This window comes from Carex rostrata, chromosome 29, assembly GCF_964058835.1.
Source record: "Carex rostrata chromosome 29, lpCarRost1.2, whole genome shotgun sequence".
Classification (NCBI taxonomy): domain Eukaryota; kingdom Viridiplantae; phylum Streptophyta; class Magnoliopsida; order Poales; family Cyperaceae; genus Carex; species Carex rostrata.
The window spans coordinates 439,867-462,429 of record NC_135946.1 but is presented as its reverse complement, the minus strand read 5'-3'; the positions used below and the strand labels follow the sequence as shown (position 1 = coordinate 462,429).

General features: G+C 31.9%; 1 protein-coding gene across 2 annotated transcripts; it reads left to right on the top strand.

The window, feature by feature from the left end:
• The first annotated feature begins 7,344 nt into the window (after positions 1-7,344).
• Positions 7,345-15,986, top strand: LOC144546528 (3-ketoacyl-CoA synthase 17-like). 2 transcript variants are annotated; one of them, XM_078295077.1, is made up of 3 exons: positions 7,345-7,897; positions 14,513-14,852; positions 15,395-15,986. In XM_078295077.1, exons 1-3 carry the CDS (start codon positions 7,428-7,430, stop codon positions 15,797-15,799), a joined length of 1,215 nt encoding a protein of 404 aa, XP_078151203.1. In that variant the 5' UTR covers positions 7,345-7,427; the 3' UTR covers positions 15,800-15,986. The 2 variants fall into 2 exon arrangements, with proteins under 2 accessions (XP_078151203.1, XP_078151202.1); XM_078295076.1 differs by lacking the exon at positions 7,345-7,897 and adding an exon at positions 13,264-13,876.
• Positions 15,987-22,563: the final 6,577 nt, after the last annotated feature.

The window sequence follows — 22,563 nt, the reverse complement described above, 5'->3', positions numbered from 1 at the left end:
ATCTGCTTGGAGACCAAATTTTACATTTTTCTGAAATTTTTTACTATTTATTAAGCCATTTTGAAAATCGCTGATCCAACGGTGGCTTACCAAACAGTAAAAATCAGAAGCTACCGTTGGATCAGCGATTTTCAAAATAGCTTAATAAATAGTAAAATATTTCAGAAAAATGTAAAATTTGGTCTCCAAGCAGATATTAATATGGAGAAGAAGATGAACGGTTCAGATCAACTTTTTGGATTTTGAAATTTCAAATTTCCACCAGAAGCATTTCGGCCCATATGCTAGAGGAAGCGCGTTAGCCGTACTCTCTCTCTATATATATATATATAGACTAATGTGCATTTGTATGCATATGGGCCGATATACATACGGTCCAAATTTGAGTTTTCAAAATCCTAACGGTCGATCCGAATCGTTCATCTTGTTCTCAATATTAATATGTGCTTGGAGACCAAATTTTACATTTTTCTAAATTTTTTTACTATTTATTAAGCCACTTTGAAATTTTTTGATCCAATGGTGGCTTAACAAAACAGTAAAATCAGCAGCCACCGTTGGATCAGCAATTTTCAAAGTGGCTTAATAAATAGTAAACAAATTCAGAAAAATGTAAAATTTGGTCTCCAAGCACATATTAATATGGAGAACAAGATGAACGGTTAGGATCGACCGTTAGAATTTTGAAAACTCAAATTTGGACCGTATGCATATCGGCCCATATGCATACGAATGCACATTAGTCACTCTCTCTCTCTCTCTCTCTCTATATATATATATATATATAGGGATGGTGTTACATCTGCAAAAAAAAAAAAAAAAAAAAATTTCGTAAAACGTTTCTAAAACGTTATGTAACGTTTTTCACTGTAAAACTTGATAAAAATGACAATTTTATGAAGGCTGGATTCAATTAAAACGTCATAACGTTTTCAGAAAACGTTATAACGTTTTATACACTAAATTATGCGTTTTATACACTATTTCCTACGTTTTTCACCAGTTGAATCGTTATAACGATTTACCAAAACGTTATAACGTTTTATGCGACAATGTGAGGGTCTATTTAGCAAAATTCTGTCTCTTTCTCTCTCACTCCGTCCTTTTTCCCTGACTGGTGTGTGTTCCGCCCCAAAGAGAAAAGAGAGAGAGAGAGAGCTCCATTATTTCACGAAAGTTCGGGAAATCGAAGGTAGGAACGAGAAATTGGACGTGGAACTCATCTAGCTCTCCCATTTGGTATTCCCTTCTCTCCTCTTCTCCCTCAAAATTTGAATTTCACCATTGTTAGGGTTTTTCGTTTTAAACCCGAGGTTTGTGTTTGAATTACTTGTAGACTAGCTCCTTGAGCCTCCTTGGTTGTTTATGTGTCGATTCTTTTCCCGATTTCATTTCGATTTTGGATTTCCATTTCTAGGGTTTTTGGTACCAAATCCGAAATTTGGAAATGTTGTTGATCGGTTAGGCTAATCCGACCAAATAGACTTGTAATTGGTAAACCTCTCTCTCAACCTTGACATAGAGCGATTAATTCAATTTTCGATCAAATTAGGGTTAAATTAATTGGCAAATTGAATTGTTACGAGAACCAAAATAGTGAGACGGTAAAGGAATTGTTACCAAATTGGAATTGTGTATGGTCTAGAGGACCCAAACGTGAATATGAGAATTGATAAGAGATGTTAAGTAATTAAGACCAATGAAGAAAGGGTTGACACCAAAATATATGAATTTCGTTAAGGAAAGTATAAAGAGATTAATACAACTCAAGCAAGCACCCAAACAAAGGTTAAACCAAGGGTACATTTAATATAGGTGTAGGCTCGGCCGAGCAAGACTTTGTGGGACATTTCGAGACGTCTGATCCATAACTAAGCGGTACGCTCGTCGTAATCAGGTGCGGGGTTCTTGGACTTGTTTGATGTTTCATTTTCAGAAATTAAATTATCTTTTTCGATTGTCATGTTGTGTGATTGATTGTTGCATACTTGGAATTGTCATGTTGTTTGTTTGATTGTTGCATATTTGTTAGTTGCATAATCGTAATTGTGTGAATTGTTTGCATAACTCAATCTAGTTAAGACCGAATTGTTGTGATATGGTTGATTTGCATATTTGTATGGTTGTCATTTTGATTGTTCTCTTATGAATTGACTATGGATAAAGGTCACCACAAATTGATGATTGTGAGATGATATGTGAATGAAATGACAAGGTTGAGCTCTATCAGCTAACTTTGAGATGATATGTGAATGAATTTGCAAAGTCTGCTAGCTGACTTTGATCCCAGGATCCTAACGGCCTTAGGTGAACGGCCCTCGAGGTATCCCAGTACCGGTTGGGACGAGGGGTGGGTGACTGTATGTATATGTTGATTGTGATTATGGGTGACCTATGTGTGACGTCTGTGGCTCGGGGGGCATTACCCTACGTGGTAATGCATTTGGATGGTCAATTGACTATGACGACATTCTGATTTATTTCATGTGAATTTTCATTTTATGACTTCGAACCAGACTTTAGTAAATGGTTAAGCCAAAGCATTTACAGATGGGTGTCAGACAAAGGGTCCAGCTCGGTGGAACATCTGTAGGTGTCTGTAACCCTACAGATGAGGGTCAGATAAAGGGTCCAGCTCGGTGGAACATCTGTAGATGCTACCAGCCATAATAAAATGAGTCAGGCCAAAAATGTGTTTGTTTGAACTTCATCTTGGAAATTCCTTAAGTTGTTTTTCATTCGATTATTGTTGTCGAGTACATGCATTCATTTATATATATATTGTTATAGAACTGCTAATGCGATTTTGTATGGATTTCATTTTTGAACATGGAGTCTGATTGCAAGTCCGATAATCTAACTGTGGCAAATTCGCACTGAGAATTTATTCTCACCCCCTCCCTTTGGGTCATTTTCAGGTTTATTACACGAATACAGAGAGATGGTTCTGGATTGCATCTGACAGCATAACCACATGAAATTGGGGATTTGGGTGGTTGAAACTGACAGGATGCGGGAGACAATTCTAAATTATAGTTTGCCGTATTCTGTCAGATAAATCTTGTAAGGAATAAAAGGGATGTGGTTATTATGTAAATGTGTTATTGGTAATGCATATAAAAGATCCACTGCCTTGCGTATATATATGTCTTAATAAATATACGCGGCAGGCTGTTATACCCGTGATTCGGGGTGTGACAGATGGGCTAAGCTACTCCATGGAGTAAAATGAGTTGGTGCTCCACGCCGCCATATTTTTATTTTGAAAATCCAAACGACCGATCCGAACTATTAGATGTGATCTCCATATTGAAATGTACTTGGAGACCTAATTTTACATTTTTTGGAAATTTTTTACTATTTATTAAGCATTTTTCAAAATTTCTGTTTTGCTATGAACAGTAAAAAACAGTAAAATCGGTCAAAATTAGAAGGTTAATAAAGTCAATCGGTCAAAATTAATTTAGTATAAAGTCAATCGGTCAAAATTAGAAGGTTAATAAATTAATTTTAGTGCATTAATGTTTTGAATGTTTTTTGATCGCTTGACTTTATACTAAATTAATTCGAATGTTTAAAATTTTCACATGTAGATGCATCACTCGTAAGATAGACGGATTTCAACGGTTCAGATTCGTCATTTGAAACCGATTTAATGAGTTTTGGAGGCTCACCAAACACTTTGTTGAGCTTAAGAACACCCTAGTTCTACTCTAATATACATATACTATGAGTGAGGCTATAGGACTATATATGCATAGCACATATTGGTGTCTATTATGGATCAATAACTTAATTTTGAAAGTCCAAAAAATAGATCTGATCCGTTCAGCATGATTTTTATTTAAAAATGTACTTGTACATCATATTTACACTTTTAAGAATGATCTAAAGATTTCAGACCATTCAAAAGTAGCGTTTTTTTTACCTTTCTACAAAAATAGTTATTAAAATTCTGAAAAATATAAAATTTAATCTGCAACTACATTTCATATAAAAAAATCACATCGAACATTTCAAAATGGCTATTTCACAATAACAACAACAATAATATGACCAATGTGATACAAATTTCCAATTCTAAAAATTAAAATAGAAACTAAAAGATAGTTTAAAGACGTACTATTTATGTAATTTGATAGTTCTTGGCCCTTCTAACGACGACTTACTATTTATAAATTTGTCTATTGAATTTTGTAATTTGTAAGTACATCAATAATGTTTTTGTAAAATAAAATTATACTTTCAAATTATTTAACCTTATGATCTCAATTTTTTAGCTCCGCCTAGTTTAGGGTTGGGATCCCCTGAAGTACCTTAAAATTTGAATTTCAATCTGAATTGTCCGATTAGAATACGGGTCAATACAATCTAAGTTGAAATTCACGAGACCTCTTCAATATTTCTGCACATTTGATTGGATGATTCAGATCCATTTGTCGTCTGTACTGCCTACATCTATTAAAGATAAAGAATTAGCATTAATTCACAATTAATACCAACAACTTTACTAAAAAAAATCACAATACCAACACAATTTTTAATATTCCCCCCCAAAAAGACCCACCCAATTTTTAATATTCCTTGTGAACTCAAAACAAGTTTTATACATGGACCATCATTTAGTATATAACAAGACCTTATCATGAGCTATCATAATTAGTTAGTAATTGCAAGCACATGCAAATGTTCATTTTATGGCCCCACTATGGCCATGCATTTTCACTACAAGAATAAATACCAGAAGAAATGAACCAGTAAATTAAATTAGAGCAAAGTTAGAGTGTGATATCTTCATCAAAAGAGATTGATGAGCACAACTATAAAATCTATCACATGATTTTCAAACAATGAATCCAAAGTGTTGAATTTAATATCTATATACTTCATGAATGATGCATGTATATGATTTTTTTTTTAAAGTTACAAATTCATTTAGTACAAAGTCAGGTGGTAAAAAAAATGAACATTTTATAAGTTATTTTATAAGTTGTTTTATGTATTTATTTTTTATAATTTCTTTGATAATTGACCTTGTACTAAATGAATTCGAAACATTCAAAATTTTACATATACATTCATCACACATGAAGTAGATGAATTTCAATGGTTTAGATTAGCCGTTTGAAAACAATCCGATAAACTTTTAAATTATGCTCACCAACCCCTCTTGATAAGCACATCAAACCCTAACTTTGCTAGCTCATATATATCATCCACTACCAAAATGTGTCATTGAAATTTTTTATTGATCAAAGTTTTAAGTCAATACATTTTAAGGAGGATTTGTATAATTTACTTGTCGTTTAATTTGTTATATTGATAGTTTTTGGCCCTTGAAGACTTCCAAGTGGCAAGTTACACTTATTCTAATATATTAATGGGACAACAAAATATCATATATATAAATGCATCAAGCAGGTAGATGCAGAGAATATATACATTTCAAGATGCATGATTGTATGTACATTTTCTCGTTTGATCAACTGCCAACTGCTATACTTATTAAAGGTAAATAATTACTAAATAGCATGCATCCACTACCGCCAAATATTATCATATTGAAACAAGGCATTATTCACTACCACCAACAGTTAATTGTAGTCTGAGTAAAGTAGCATGCACTCACATGCTCATAGAACGCGTATATATCCTCTGCATTAACTCAGAAAGGAATATTTTGAGTTAATGAATCTCAACCGTTTGATTTTAAATGGAACCAATTCGGTTACTGCTTATACTATAAAGAGCCTTTCAATATTATAGGCAGTAACCGGATTAGCTTTGTTTAAAATCAGACGGTTAAAATTAATTAACTCAAAAAATTCCCTTCTGAGTTAATGCAGAGGATACGGATTCCATGCTCATACAGTTATATATGCCCCACAGCCACACTGGTCAAGTATAAATTTCACATACCAAAGATATATTAACTCAAAATATAGTTGCTCTAGCTTTATATTAGAACCACACATACCAAAGATCATTCCAATATAGTTTCTCTAGCATTAACCGGCACATGCATGTTAATTTTATATATATGCCCCACAGCCACACTGGTCAAGTATAAATTTCATAGGGTCTGGCGCTCTGGCGTGAAAGAAACGGAAGAATTTTTTTAAACAAAAATCGCAAAGTGCATTGTTTATTAAATTGTACGATCTTAGATATTTCTCAGTGGATGAATTTGGTTTAAGGCACCGTGTAATATATTTGTTTCTTTGTAATTAACTAGTAATAGACTAGGAATCTTTGTAACAAAACTTTTTTTTATCAATATAATTGTTGGCTCTGCCAAACTTGAAAAGAAAATAATATATCCTACGGCAAGTATTTTTTTTTTATCATCTAGAACAAGCTCACAACAAGAATGAGACACCTTTCGCGAGGATAAAAAAATGACTTTTTGCGACGGACTACTCTCATTCTTCAGCTTTTTCTTTTTGCGACGGTACTTTTCGCGAGGGAGTACCGTCATAAATTTGCTTTTTCTCTCGCAAAAAGTATCTACATTGTTGTAGTGTTAAGTATATTAATAATTACTTAATTCATTTGAAGTAAAGTTTGAAAAATAGCAGTTTATTTTGGTCACTACAATAATTCATAATTCATACTAAATCTAATCCTACCTTTTGACATTTATTAAAATATTAATATTTTTTATCCATCATATCATTAGCTTAATTAGTATTCCAAATAGCGTGAATCTAGCCATTATAGATTATATTATCCGTGGTATCACCTATCGATTAAATATATACTAACATCAAAATCTATGCCCTCAGAAACTAATTAAAAACATAATTTGTATGTATATCTTGCTTTTAATATCATCAGGGTATGTACATCTTGCTTTTATTATGTTGATAATTTCTGTTGGGCCTTGAAAACTTAATTACTGGGACCAAAATTTATCATATACATTTGAGGAGATGCATGATTGCATGCACATTTTCTCGTTTGATAATTAACTTTCTAACTTACACTTATTAAAGGTAAAAAAAATAATTACTAATTAGCATCCTACCCACTAACAGTTAATTTATTGCATTTATTTTCTTCTTTGAAAGGTAAGTAAGAAATGTACTAAAAAGTAGCAGGAAACTGAATTGATGAATTCTGAATTAAATTACATCCATCTAACATAAATAGTGGCTTATTAATTTCACTAACATGCACAAACAGTTACACATATAAATATATACTTTCTCTAGCTTTATGTTAGAACCACACAATATGCTAAAGATCATTCCAATATAGATAGCTATATATATGTGTTTATATTTTGGTAGAATTGCAAGAAATTTAACAAAAGAAAGAATTAAACCATGACAGATCATATCCTACTCTTAGGTTTTACTCTTACACTCCTACTAGTAAGCACTATAATTCTATACTTCCTCCGCCGCCTGCGCAACCTCCCTGTGATGCTTCTAGGTTACAGCTGCCAACTCCCGGATTCCGGTCGTCGCTGTAGCTTAGACGTGTGTGAATACCTCGGCCTACGCATGAAAATCTACAACGAAGAAGCGGTAGAATTCATGCGCCTCATTTACAGAAAATCGGGGCTTGGTGAGGAGACGTGCATGCCACCATATCTCATGCAACCTGTAGAAAACCTCTCGATAAAGCATCCGTTGGAGATCCAAGAGGCCGAGGAAGGCCTCTTTTCGACTGTATCTGCATTGCTGTGCAAGATAGACGTGGCGCCAGAGGAGATCTCGCTGCTTCTTGTTGGATGTAGTCTGTTCGCCCCTTCTCCTTCTCTCAGTGCAATGCTGGTGAAACGGTTCGGTTTTAGCAAGTCAGTTAAGAGCTACAATCTGTCTGGCATGGGATGCAGTGCTGGAACCGTGTGCATTGACCTCGCCGGACGCTTGCTACGCTGTCGACCAGGGTAAGTCATTTCACAGCTTAATTAATTATAATTTAAAGATTACAGGATGTTAATTATACTTAAATGGTCCATTTTATATTCATTTATATAGTATTTTAGTTAGAACATCTATATGGTTTAGTTTCACTGACATGACATGTATGTATGTATGTATATGAGGAGGGTTCAAATGCTTCCATTTTTTGTGCTTCCACTTTTAGAAACTTTAATAATTCAAAATTTAAAACTTAAAAGTCAAAATAAAACAGTTAGATGTGATCTATATTATTTTATCTATGTGCTCATAAAAAATTATCACATTTCAATTTTGTTTTTATGTGAATCAATAAGTTGAAAAATCAACGTCTAGAAATTATCCACATTAGTACGTTTTTTACAAGCTCTTGATGACAACCAAAACAAAATTGAAATGTCATAATTTTTTACACGTGCATAGATAAAATGATGTAGATCATATCCAACGGTTTTATTTTAACTTCTAAGTTTTAAATTTTGAGTTATATATTAAAGTTTTTAAAAATGGAGGCACAAAAAATGGAGGCATTTGAACCCTCCTCTCTCTCTCTATATATATATAGAGAGAGAGATCAGAGAGTTGGGCTTCGGTACTTCAAGTCTATATCTTCAATTCTAAAGTTCAAAACGTCGATCCGAATTGTTCAAGTTGCGCTCCATATTAAATTGTGCTTGGAAACCAAATTTTATATTTTTTGGAAACTTTTTACTATTTCTTTAAATTTTTTGAAAATCACTGTTTTTAGAAAATTCTAGACCATAAAAAACAACGATTTTCAAAAATTCTAATTAAATTACTGTTAGATGTTTTGGCTTGTTAGATCTTGAGTGAATAACGAGTTACGAGCAGTGGTGGAGCCACACAGAATCAGAAGAAGGCACTTGCTCTTGGCTTAATTTTAAAAAAAAGTTTTTATTTATATGATTTTCTCAAAAAATTGTAAAAATATACTTAATTAGAATATAAAATAATTATAAAATAATGCCTCATCCTAATTGTTTTTCCAAAATATGTTTCAAGCTTTTCTAAAAGAATATTAAATATAGTTACTATTCAAAATAATTATAAATTAATTATGTCTTATTTTAATATTTCAATCATATTAATGAACTAAACTAAAACAAATCGAACCAAGACAAGTTCGAACTTGAATTATTAATTAATAAAAATGAGGTAGATGTTTTGGCTCGTTAGCAGTTTTTCCAAGTAGATATCGAGCGAATCACAAGTTACGAACAGTGTCTGAGTCACATAGAGTCAAGAGGAGGACACCTGCTCTTGTTTTTTTTTTTTTTTTCAAAAATATATATACTGTTTTTCTAAAAAAATATCAAAATATGCTTAAAATATAAAATATTATAAAATTATGTCTCATCTTAAACTTTTTTTTTTCCAAAATATGCTTCTATTTCTATGTTTCATCAGAAGAAATTATAAAAATATATTTAATATTCAAAATAATTAAAAAATCATACCTCACCTTAATTTTTTTTCCAAAATAAACTTCTATATTCTATGTTTTTATCAGAAAATATTATACAAAATAAACTTAATATTCAAAATAATTAAAATTATGCCTCATCTTAATTTTTTTTCCAAATATTATAATTTATTTTACTTAATATTAAAAAAAAATATAAATTGTCTTATCTTAAAATTCTAGTCCCACCATGCATAAACCTCTAAGAGAACCATATGCATCTATGTCCCATCACCTTTAACATTTTTGTTTTTTGTTTTTGTTTTTGATGAGACCTTAAACTAAAATTTTCTATATGAAAGGTGTTGGAGCAAATTAATTAATTAATGCAAGAAATATACTTAATTAGTGAAGATGTGTGCATTTTGAATAAAATTAATGCTTAAATGTGTGCACCTTGAATAAAATTAATTTGGCAAACAAAATGAATGTACAAAAATTATGCTTAAATACATTTATTTTGCTAATTAAGCAAGTTAGCAATTTGATTATTAATTTTCTGTAGGGTCAATGCTTTCAGTAATGGGTCAAACAAATGAATGTACAAAAACAAATGGGTCAATGCTTTCAGAAATTTCCTGTTATTTGAGTGTACGGATCTGACATGGGGGCCCCAGACATTTACTTAATTTAAATGTAACAGTATTGACAGCTAGCATTGCTCTAGTAGATTAATATACAGTGATCTACAGTAAAAATGTATTACCATAAACAGCAAAAAAAAGTATATGATCCAAAACTGTAACCCTAGTAACTAGTTGGCGGATTCGGATCAGGTAATTAAGGTATATGATTATACTAGATTAGATCTGAACCGTTTAATTTAAGGAGGGTTCAAATGCCCTGCCTCTATTTTTTGTGCCTTCACTATGTCTTTATTTTTTTAAGACTTTAATAACTCAAAATTTAAAATTTACAAGTCAAAATAAAACTGTTAGATCGATGTGATCTATATTATTTTCTCTATGTGCTCATAAAAAAATATCACATTTCAATTTTGTTTATATGTAAATTAAATCAATAAGTTGAAAAATCAATATTTAGGAATTATCCATATTAGTACGTTTTTTGCAAGCTATTGATGACAACAAAAATAAAATTAAAATGTCATAATTTTTACATGTGCATATAAAATGATGTAGATCATATTCAAGAGTTTTATTTTTACTTTTAAGTTTTACATTTTGAATTATTAAAGTTTTTAAAAATGAAGGTATGATATACAGAGGCATTTGAACCCTTCTTTAATTTAAGTTTGCACAAATATTATTAAAGCGGGATTCTTATATTTTAAATAGGTTTGAAATTTTTTCGGCCTGACTTTGACTAATATGAACTCCTAGTTGGCTGTGTGAATTAATAGTTCGTTCAGTTTCTCTGTGTAGTTCATAGTTGTTCAATGTATGTAATAAATTGGGCATTTTGAATTTTGTTATAGGGCAAATTTCATGTATATCCCTCAAAAATTTTAAAATTATATATTTCTCTTTGTAAAATTTATAATATCATATTTATCACTCTAAATTTCAAAAACTTACAAATTTACCCAATTTATTGACTCTTCGTATAAAACTCATTTTAAATTTAAAAAGTACTCATTTTAACCTTCATTAAAAAATAAATAATATGTAGCATGTTTAAGAGAAATATGTTGTCATCTAATTAGTTGGTTGTGAAAGTAAATGGAACATTTTTTTTACTTGTGACGTGCACACAAGCATATGTCATAATGTCAATGTGCATATGTAAAAAATAAATAAATATATCATTTATCTCCGGAAACCGACCAATGAGAATACATAATATTTTTCAAAGAAAAACTACATGTTTTTATTTTTTTTAATTAAGAGTAATATGGGAATTTTATTAATCTAAAATTAGTTTTAAGAAACAAGACGCAACCTTGGATAAATTTGTGAATTTTCGAAATTTAGAAGCGTACGTACATACGCAACCTTGAGGATTTTGAGGGGTATCACCCTTCATTTTAAATTATAACGTCAATTTTATTTTTTATGAATTTGTTCGATTCGCAATTTCATGGGATAATGGTTGGCAAAAAAATAAATTCATTTTTTGGGAGAATTTCATATATATCACTCAAAAATTGTGAAATTACGTATTTACCAACTAAATTTCTATAATTACATATTTACCATCCAAAAATCTAATAACTCACATATTTACCTAATTACTAAAAAAATGAGATTAATTAAGTTTAAGATTATATAAAATATAATTAATAAGTCATTTAGTTTCTTCTCCTTTTCTGCCCCCTTGCTCTTTTGCGCACAATTTTTTTCCCCTCTTGTTGACATAACTTTCCATTTTTGCTTAAACTCTCTCCTCATCTTGTCTCTCCTGCTTAAACTCGAAGAGAAGAAGTAGCAGACTCCAATATAAGGATTCTAACTTCAGCTTGATCGTCTAAAATTAAGGTAACCACTTCAACTTTTCCAGCTGAATTCGATGCTGATATCGCAATCCGTTATCAAAGTAGTATCTGAGTTTGAGAATCTGTGTTTTGTTACTGGCTCAATTTGTAATATCTATTTTTTTAATCTTTTTATATTGGATATAAAGGAGAACGGTGCTAAAGAAAGAAAGATAGGGTATTAAGTTAATTCTTGATTAATTATAATATTAAGAAAATTAAACACAATTAATTTGAATTTTGAGTATATTTCATATATATATGAAAGTTAATATTGGGTAAATATGTGAGTCATTAGATTTTTAGATGATATATATGTAATTATAAAAATTTGAATGATAAATACGAAATTTCACAGTTTTTGAGTGGTATATATGAAATTCCCCCTAACTTTTTTGAAGCGGTTTTGTAAGAAATTAATGCTGAAGAGAAAGTCTACGTACCTACCGAAATTAAATGTTGAAGGGACAATTCTTAATTTTGTCATATATATGCTTTGTAAAATGACAACTTTCCATCGAAACTTTAATGTTAGGTGTGTACTTCTTTTAGAATATATTTAGAGTGAGTCTATGGTACTATGCATATCACGGGTTGTTACCGTGGTACGGCTCTATATTCGAGTTTTCAAATTCTAACGGTCGATCCGAACCGTTCATCTTGTTCTCCATATTAATATGTATTTGGAGACCAAATTTTACATTTTTTAAAATTTTTTTACTATTTTTTTAGATATTTAGAAAATCACTTGATCTGAAAATTCTGGACCATCCAAAAACAGTGATTTTCAATAAATCTAAAAAAATAGTAAAATTTTTTTCAAAAAATGTAAAATTTGGTATCCAAACACATATTAATATGGAGAACAAGATGAACAGTTCGGATCGACCGTTAGGATTTGAAAATTCGAATATAGAGCTGTAACACAGTGCCAAATCGTAATATGCATAGTACCATAGACTCACTCATATATTTATATCAACTTCATTAAGATTGAAGTTATTGTCTTACAAAAAAATTGAAAGACCGTTTTGAAAATATCAATTGAGGGGCCATTTAAATATTTTGCAACACACGCATACATATATATATTATATATATGTGGCTCGGTCCCTCATTTGCACAGATCTTAATGCAAATTAAACAGTTTAGATACGATTTTACATAAATATTGTCTATATAACTTTGAACAAAACCCAATTTCAATAAAATTATCTCCGTTCTAATTGGTTTCTAATTTCAGCGTTTGGTATAGAATACCCTAACAACCAACCCCAAAAGTCTGGAGATTTCATTGCCAAGTAAGAATATGTCAATACTGTCAAAAACACAGTAATAGCAACAATAAATGAGCACTTTTTTTGAACTACTTTCCATATGAAGAAACAAAATCAGCACCTCTCTCTGTATAACATAAATAAACAACTCCTATGCTTCACATTTGGTACCTAGCTAGCTAGCTTAATTATACTATACCATTACCATGACACCTTTTCTCCTTTTATCCTTACCTCTCTTCCTCCTTACAATGACCATCCTCTTCTCTATCATCCGGGGCCGCCTCCGTCGTTACCCGATACTACTACTAGGATACAGTTGTTACCAACCCGACCCGCAACGCCGTGCCATGCAGGACGTGTGTGAGTACCTCGGCATACGGACAGGATTATACTGTGATAAGAGTCAATCTTTCATGCGTGCAATCTACCGCAAGTCGGGTGTAAGCGATGAATCATACGGGCCGCCTTACCTCTTCCAACCGTTGCATCAACTCGATAGAAAGCATCCTTTGGCAATCCAAGAGGCCGAGGAGAGCCTCTTTTCGGTTGTTTCCACCCTATTATGCAAGACCGATGTAGAGCCACATGAGATCTCGGTTGTTATAGTGGCGTGTAGTATGTTTTCACCGTCTCCGTCTTTAAGTTCTATGCTTGTCAACCGGTTTGGGTTCGCCGAGTCCGTGAAGGCATACACCTTGTGTGGCATGGGATGCAATGCCGGCACCATGTGTGTCGACATGGCCTCCCGTTTACTTTGCAAGAAATCTGGGTTAGTGGTCAATTAGGAGTTTAATATAAGCGTAATAGGGATATTATCAATTGTTAAGTTGGTATAATTGCCTAAGTTGTCAACATTACTAAATAAAAAGAAAAAGAAAATATTACAATTTTAATATGAGGTGGAGTATGGTGTTTTGGGAAGTAAATTAAGTCTATATTCATTTTAAAAGTTTAAATAGTCCATCCAAATCTTTTAACACGATCTTTATATTAAAATATGTTTGAACAAAAGAAATTACATTTTTAGAAATTTTATAATATTTTTAAATTTTTTTGAAAATTACTATTTTTTTGAAAATTGTGGATCATAGAAAATCAGTGATTAAATTTTTTTTTTAAGATAATAAAAAGTTTCTGAGAAAATGTAAATTTAGTCTCGAAGCACATTTTAAATTAAATTTATGTTGAATGATTCCAATCGATTATTTTTACTTTTAAATCACAAAATATTGATTTAAAATATACTGAACGAGGAAGTAAAACATAAACTTTACTTTCCAAAACATATTAGTCCACTTCATTATAATATATATATATACTAGGCTAGCTACTTCACTTCATTACAAATATATATTTTCTAATTAACATGTCACTAATTTTTTTTATGGTAATTATTTAATTACAGATATGCACTTATAGTGGTAACAGAGGGCATGGGTGGCAACTGGTACTTTGGCAATAACCGCCACATGCTCGTCACCAACTGCATCTTCCGTGTCGGATCGACAGCTCTGCTGCTCACAAGTGACCCAGTGCAGCGCCCCAAGGCGAAGATGGAGCTTGTGCTGACCCACCGGACCCACCACGGTGCAGATGATTCGGCGTATGGTGCTGCAATTCAAATGGATGATGATGAAGGAATGGTTGGCGTTGCGCTCACAAAAGATCTGATTCGGGTTGCCGGAACTAGCTTACGCCAGCATATCAGCACCTTGGCACCTTCCGTGCTACCTCTGTCAGAGATGGTAATTAGTCATATAATTAGTTAATTAAATATATTAATTAACAGCTGCTAACTAGCCGTTCTAGTACTTAATTAATTAATTGGAAGTACTCTCCATATACTTATATTGATTAAAATAAGTGAGTCTAATTAAGGTACTATGCATATATAGCGCACATCAGTCCGTAATTTGAAGTCCAAACAGTCGATTCCAATGACTCGATATGATCTCCATATGAAATTGTTCTTGAATGCCAAATTTCATATATATATATATATATATATATATATTTTATTATTTGTTTAGATAGATAGAAAATTGTTAATCTGAAGATCATGGACCGTCCGGAAGTAGTGATTTTTTTTACCTACCTAAAAAGATATAAATTTAGTCTCCAAGTACATTTTCATACGAAGATCATATTAAGCAGTTTGGATCGACAAATTGATCTTTAAAAATGAAAATATAAATCTAGAGCACGGACTGATGTGCACTATGCATATAGTACCATAGCCTCTATAGAATAATTATTTAGTGGTTGATGCATATATATATATGTATAGGTGAGGTATGTATGCAATGTGGCAAAATCGTACGTGGCGGGAGACAAAAAAGCGGCGAAGGCGCAAGTGCCGGACTTCACAAAAGCGTTTGAGCAAATCTGCTTCCACGCGGGTGGCAAGGCGGTGATAGATTCAGTGGGCAAGCTGATGAAGTTCGAGCGAGGGGTGCTGGAGCCCGCACGGATGACACTACATCGATTCGGAAACACATCAAGCAGCCTGGTGTTCTACGAATTGGCCTACATCGAGGCGAAGGGGCGCGTGAAGAAGGGGGACCGCGTATGGATGTTGGCGTTTGGCACGGGTTTTAAAGCATGTAGCGTTGTATGGAGAGCTCTCAAGGATTCCTCCCTGGATCCTGACAACCCATGGAAAGGCTGCATCCATCGTTACCCCGTGTCGTAAATGCCGGCGCCACAGACGATCCCGGTACCGGTTGCATTAATTTTGTTGGTTGTGATTATAATAATCGTATTGATGCATGTGTAAAAGTAAACTGGTCTGTGATCGATGCAGTTGCCTCTGTTGGTTAATTAATTTAAGGTTATGAGTGCCTTTTGTCAGGGTTAATTTAATGATGTTTCAGTTCAGGCGTACTCAGTGATTTAATGTGAACAGAGACTATTTTGTTTTTTTTTGTTTTTTGTTTTTGTTTTGAGAAACTAGTTACTGAGACTATTTTCTCTTAATTTTATTACTCTTTTTCACCACTTCCGATTATTTTTTAGTTTATCAAATTATACTAAAAATATATTATATTTGAGTTTATCAAATTATACTAAAAATATATTATATTTGAAAAATATTTATTTATTTGACACTAATACCAGTTATTGTATATATTATTTTATAAATGCAATAACGGATTATTTCTGAATTATATTATATTTATATATATTATGAGGAGGGATCCAATTACACCATTTTTTTGGTGACACCGGATTACACCTATGTTTGCAAAGTTCAAACAATCGATCCAAACCGTTCAACTTGATGGATATGTTAAAATGTGCTTGCAGATCAAATTTTACATTTTTCTGAGTTTTTTTACTATTTATTAAGATGGGTGCAAAAATTCAACGGTCTGAATATAGCGATTTTGTTAAATACTTAATAAATTGTAAAAAAATTTCAAAAAATGTAAAATTTGATCTGCAAGCACATTTTAACATATCCATTATGTTGAATGGTTTGGATCGACTGTTTGGAATTTGAAAACTTTGAAAATAGAGAGTGTAATTCGGTATCACTAAAAAAGGGTGTAATTGGATCCCTCCTCATATATTATATCTGAAACAATTAATTTGAGATCTGTCAAATTAATTGTTTTTAAATATTTCTTGTTTTGAAGGTTTGTTTTTAAATATTTCTATACCCGTCAGTACTGTCAAAGAGAGAAAGAAAGTTATTGGAAGTCAGAGAATGCAATAAATTGGACAGTTGTAAGGATGAAAATGAATGAATGCATGTACTGATTTGTAAATTAATGATGTAATTTGTAGTTGATAAGGATCAAGTACTATTTAGGCATGACACGATACTGTCCCGTTTTGTGGGATCGATAATTAAGATATGAATTTTATGGACAGGTAGGTATGTGTTGAATTCAGATCCAGTCCAATACCTGACTGAGTACAATGAGATAAGCAATCAGTTAACCTAGCACTAATCTTAAAACAAACTACTATATTTATAATTGAATTCACATCCCCTCAGTTTACCGGACTGAGTACAATTGAATCGGACGGTTCAAAAATATTCTATTTAACTTGGCACGAATCTAAAAGAACAAATAATACTGCCCCCTGCGTCATCCCGAGCAAGCACCGGCTGAGAGTAAATCTGGGCCGTCCGTTTCAATTGTGTTGAGTTCTGGGAGGATAAGGATCCTCTATAATTAGGGATGTAAATGGATCAGATACGGATTAATTAGATAGTGGTAAAATCATATCTATAGCCGCTTTTATTTTTCAGATACGGATACAGATCAGATATTAGACGGATATAGAAACAAATAGGATAATAAGGGATACGGGTATCTTCTTTTTATAATAGTGAATAACATATTTCATTCATAATATATATTAAACTATATGGGGTATATTTACCATTTGAATAAAGATAATTAAAATTTAAAAGTCTATCTGTTTTTGCACGGATATTCATATATTTGTATTTACTTTTAGAATACAGATCTGAATATGGACGGATAATATCCTATCCATTTGCACCCCTATCTACAATAGGCATGTCATTTCATTAATTGGCCAAGTAATCAAAATTGATGACTAATCAATTAAGTAATTATAATTAAAATCACCATTCAAATATAATATAAACATGGTGGTATCCCTATTAACTCAGACTAATTAATTAATCAAACAAAGATTTTGATGGTCATATTTTACAACACCCATATTTATAACATAGGGTTCATGGGACCTAGCTACTATTAGTTAGTTGCTATGATTAAATGCACCAATCTACTACCCCTGTCCTTTGTTGCCTGGATTTATTAATTGGGAAATTTTGTCAAGGTGATCAATCTCTTTTTCTTTTTTATGGATGAATTGGGAAGAAATTTACCTGAATTTGAATCAAGGATGCATCTGCTTTGGAAGGTAGTTGACAGGAGGAGGAGGTTCATATTAAATTTTATTTCAAGGACTACAATAGTAAATGGGCACACAATATATAAATGGCAATAACTTAGCACCTTTATGGCCTGGTATGAATTTATAATTTGCACATCACATGCATAAGACAAGTAAATCAAATTAACATACCTCAACATTTCCCTTTTTTCTCATACAAATTGACAGTAAAAGAGAAAATTATTCTTTTCTCATGTCAGTATGAGAACAGCATCTGAAAACCATGTGTTGGTTCTAAATAGGTGAAAGAACAAAATAAAATAGGTTATATTGAGAGAAGTCATAAATCCATTGTTACTTTTTTGACAAAAATTTGGAGATAAACCATCCAACTATTTAATATCTACAAAGAATTGATTTTTTTTTTTAGTTTCGAATATGCGATTTTTCACACGGAGAGTATTATCTTTACCACTAGACCAAAAGCTGGCTCTCAGATGAGGCAAAATTTAATTATTATAAATATTAAGTATTTTCTACTTTTTCCTATTTTTTTTTAGCAAATATAGAAATAGAACCATATTTTGGAGCAAAAAAAAAATATGGTGAGGCATAAACTTATTAATTTTTAAAATTTTGAAGTATATTTCACAATTTTCTAAGAAAACATAAATTAAAAACATATTTTTGAAAAAAAAATTGACCAGAAAAACACCTTTGACTCTATGTGTTATTTTACTGCACATTGTATCAGTTTGTGAACACAGACAAGAACATCATTGGCAAGGCGTCATTTGCATAAATGTGCAATGTGAACCTGCACAATTATCTATTTAATTGTCAAAGCATGCATTAACTAGAAAACTGTTGTACATTAAATATGCGTGGAAAGCATTATTTTGCAGAGATGTAGCATTTAAGTCAGATAGGAGAGGATAGAAGTGTGGAGAATGGGGTCAATTAATTTATCCCAATGCTTTATTTATTTATTTTTATGGAAATTTTGTAGGCCAATATAAGATCCACCGCCCAAATTTTTAAGAAAGAAAAAGAGGTCTGGAGAGGATTTTTTACTCAAAAGGTGTTAAATTTATTTCTAAGCTGTTCAAATTTCATGCTTAGCGGGGCCATTGAAGGAAATCATCCAAATAAAAAAAAGGTGTCATTATACAAGAATGAAACAGTATCCACGAGAATAAAAAGTGACTATCCACGAGGGTATACCAACATAAATATTTTTTCTATTAGCAACGGGAGTATCTGCGATGGTATATTGACAGTATCCCTCGCGGATACTGTATATATTCAACTTCAAGTAAGGCAGAAAGGATGCATGGAAGCATGGGGCGGAGATAGGATGTTCCTTCGCAAATTGACAATCTCGATTCACACGAGTACAGATCGCTAACGAGTAGTGATTATGAATTAAAAAATAAAAATAAAAGAATCGATTCTTATAAGGTATTGAGTAATGATTTCATCCTCCTCATTCTAGTGCCCTAACAGTCTCCCTGACCATTAACTACTTATGGTAACTATTTCTCCCATTCTAGTTAGTCTTTCTAACTGTTTTGACCCCTCTTTCTCTCCCGATAAAAAAAAAAAAAAAAAATTCGTGCTCTTCACAGCCTTCACAGCCTCCGCCTCTTCTCTTTCTTGGCGTGGTGCACCATTGAGACCCGGTGAGGAGAGCGTAGTGCATCGTCAAGATCTAGTAGGAAGAGCGTGGTGCACCATTGGAGGGGGTCCATGCTAGCCCAGCGAAGATTGTCAGAGTGCAAGATATGAATACTTTATGTTGTTAGATATAAATACTTCATTATTTGTTAGATATGAATACTTTATACCTTTAATATGAATAGTGTTAATGTCAGGTGTGAATGCTTACTATAAAAAAAGATTTTAAGTGAATTGAAGAGGTATTGGAAGAGATGTCCCAGAAGTGGTGTTTAATTTTGAATTGTATAAATTATTTCTTATATGTATAAATACTTCATTAATTAGATATGAATACTTCATGTTGTCAACATATGAATATTTCATGTTGTCAACATATGAGTACTTCATTTGTTAGATATGAATACTTCATTATTTAGATATGAATATTTCATTAGTTTGATATGAATACTTCATTGTATAGATTCGCTGTAGTGGTCCCCAATCTTGGCAAATGTCGCTTTCAGACGGTTGTGGTCTCCAATTCAGGCTGTCAGACGTCGTCAATGGTCCCCCTGGTCGTTACTGGTCCCCAAAATTAATAATCCCTCAACAGTTTGTGTTTACATTTGACTAATATTATGGATAACAAGTAAGACTACTTAAGTCCATAGGTATGAATACTACGCCTGTCAACGATGAAAAATCGCGTTAGCCCTGCAGGGTATCAGCAGTTATCTGATGTCCAAGTCAGTTAGGAGTCCTCTGTCGCACGTTTTTTGTCTTTTAGCGCGGGAGACGTTTAGAGAACTGATATGGAGGTACTGTTAGTCGATCCCTAAGATAATAGTGGGCTGTGAAAAAAATATAAAAATTGGCTGCATTGGGAAATTTGTAGGGTACTGCAAAAAATGTTCGAAAGTAAAACAACAATTCAATACAATTCGATTGTGCAAAAAATGTTCGAAAGTAGAACACCAATTCAATACCATACGATTGCAAGAGCATGCACGTACTCTGTCTGGTGTTATTCTTGTTTGACAACTTAACTGTGAAATAAATAACTTATTAGGTGTATCGAAATAGTGTTGGAAAAAATAAATTAAAATATTATATGATTCTTGATTTCCAACTTTTAAGTTTCAACGTATACAATACATAATTATTTTAGATATTAGTTTCATATTGAATTATTGATCCAATATTGGAAATTATAAATTTTCGTAAAGGTGGAGAACATATTAAAATGTTTGATAATAAAGAATGATTTTTTACAACCATGCAGACTTGCAATATATAGCACCGCCACACCTCCGTCAACCTTATTATTAGTAAACAAATAAAACATCCGATATCGGTGGATGTTATCATTAAATATAAAATGATAAATATTAATCTCATTATTATAACAAACATAAATTATTAATTAAATAAAATGATATAAAATATTGTATAAGTTGATATTATCATAAATTGCTAACTAAAAAAAGAAATATCAAATATTAGATAAATCAATTTTGTCATTAATTACTAAATAACAAAATCTATAAATCAATTTAATCATAATAATTAAAAATTTTATAGTTATACGTATGAAAAAAAAATTATAATACATAATTTTATATTTTGTCAATTATCTTAGCCGATAATGGGTAAAAAATATTTTTTAATCGTATTTGAGAGCTTTATCTTGTAGTTGAGAGGTCTTGGGTTGAAACTCCACTCACCACATTATGCATTTTAATTTTCAGTCCCTCTATCGAAGTTTTCTAGTTTTGCCTCTGGATATAAATAATAATTAATAAAATTTAAATATGAAAATAAATGAATAATTGTAAGTTGATGGGGAGATTGATGTTAAAAAGATAGAAAATATTCTATTGATATAATATATAAACAAAATAAAGTTGTAACAAAAGATAATGTGGTGTAGTGGTTTTCGAATCCTCTTAGAGGCAAAATAAATTCTTTTGTACTAATTAACGGGTTCGAATGATACTTGCTGGGTTCCGGATGGGTCAGTAGTAGGGACCCATATTTATTGGGTACCGAATGAGTTCGGATATCCGCTCCGTTTAGGTATTAGCATCCTTATCCGAATTCGATCTTCTAATTGATAATTATTCGGAATATTGGATTTCGGATTTCAGAGCGGATATCTGTGGGATATAATTCATATCAATTTACAGCCCTAGATGCAGGTCTTTAATCGTGGAAATACTTGGTCAGAACATGCAGCCATGATGGGAGCAGCACATGCTGTGACAACTGACAAGGCAGCAACATACGTTGCCTCTTCTGCCATTGCTCTGGATAATTCATTCGTTAGTGCCAGTATACAGTGGGTTTGGCGAGAAACAATTTACAAAAAATGATTTGTGCTGGAGCGCTGGGCTTGGGGAGTGAATTAATTTTTTATGGGCTGTGCAGGAAAATTTTGCTGACCCTGTGTAGGGAAAAATCATTTTTAGAGTTGGACAAAAGCCCAATTGCCGTTGAACTGATCAAAACTATTTTTCATATTACGTACGGGTGTGTTTTTGTGTGTGTGTATCTCTGAAAAACATAGAAATAGAAGTATAGTTTGAAGAATTTTTTTTTGTGAGGCATAATCTTGTCATTTTCTGAATATTAAGTACATTTTATAAATTTATATGAATTAAGTATAAATAGAATTATTTTTTTAAAAATTTTCTTGAGCAAAAGGACGAGTAATTTTCTATTTTTCTAATTTTCTAATTTTTGTAAATTAAATATAATTTTATAATTTTTCGGAAAACCATATAAACAAATAAAAAACATATTTTACAGATAATTAAACTTTATGGTGATATGTAATTTGATCAGACTTCTTCCTAGAAGATCTCCGCATATTCTATGGGAGAGTAGGTTTTCGGATGTGGCGGGTGATGTACATGA

Bases quoted from the DNA above. Each gene is read 5' to 3' on its own strand.
- LOC144546528 (XM_078295076.1), top strand. From the start codon at position 13,311: ATGACACCTTTTCTCCTTTTATCCTTACCTCTCTTCCTCCTTACAATG. The intron at 13,877-14,512 runs GTTAGTGGTCAA...ATTTAATTACAG, and splicing joins TTACTTTGCAAGAAATCTGG to ATATGCACTTATAGTGGTAA. The intron at 14,853-15,394 runs GTAATTAGTCAT...ATATATGTATAG, and splicing joins TGCTACCTCTGTCAGAGATG to GTGAGGTATGTATGCAATGT.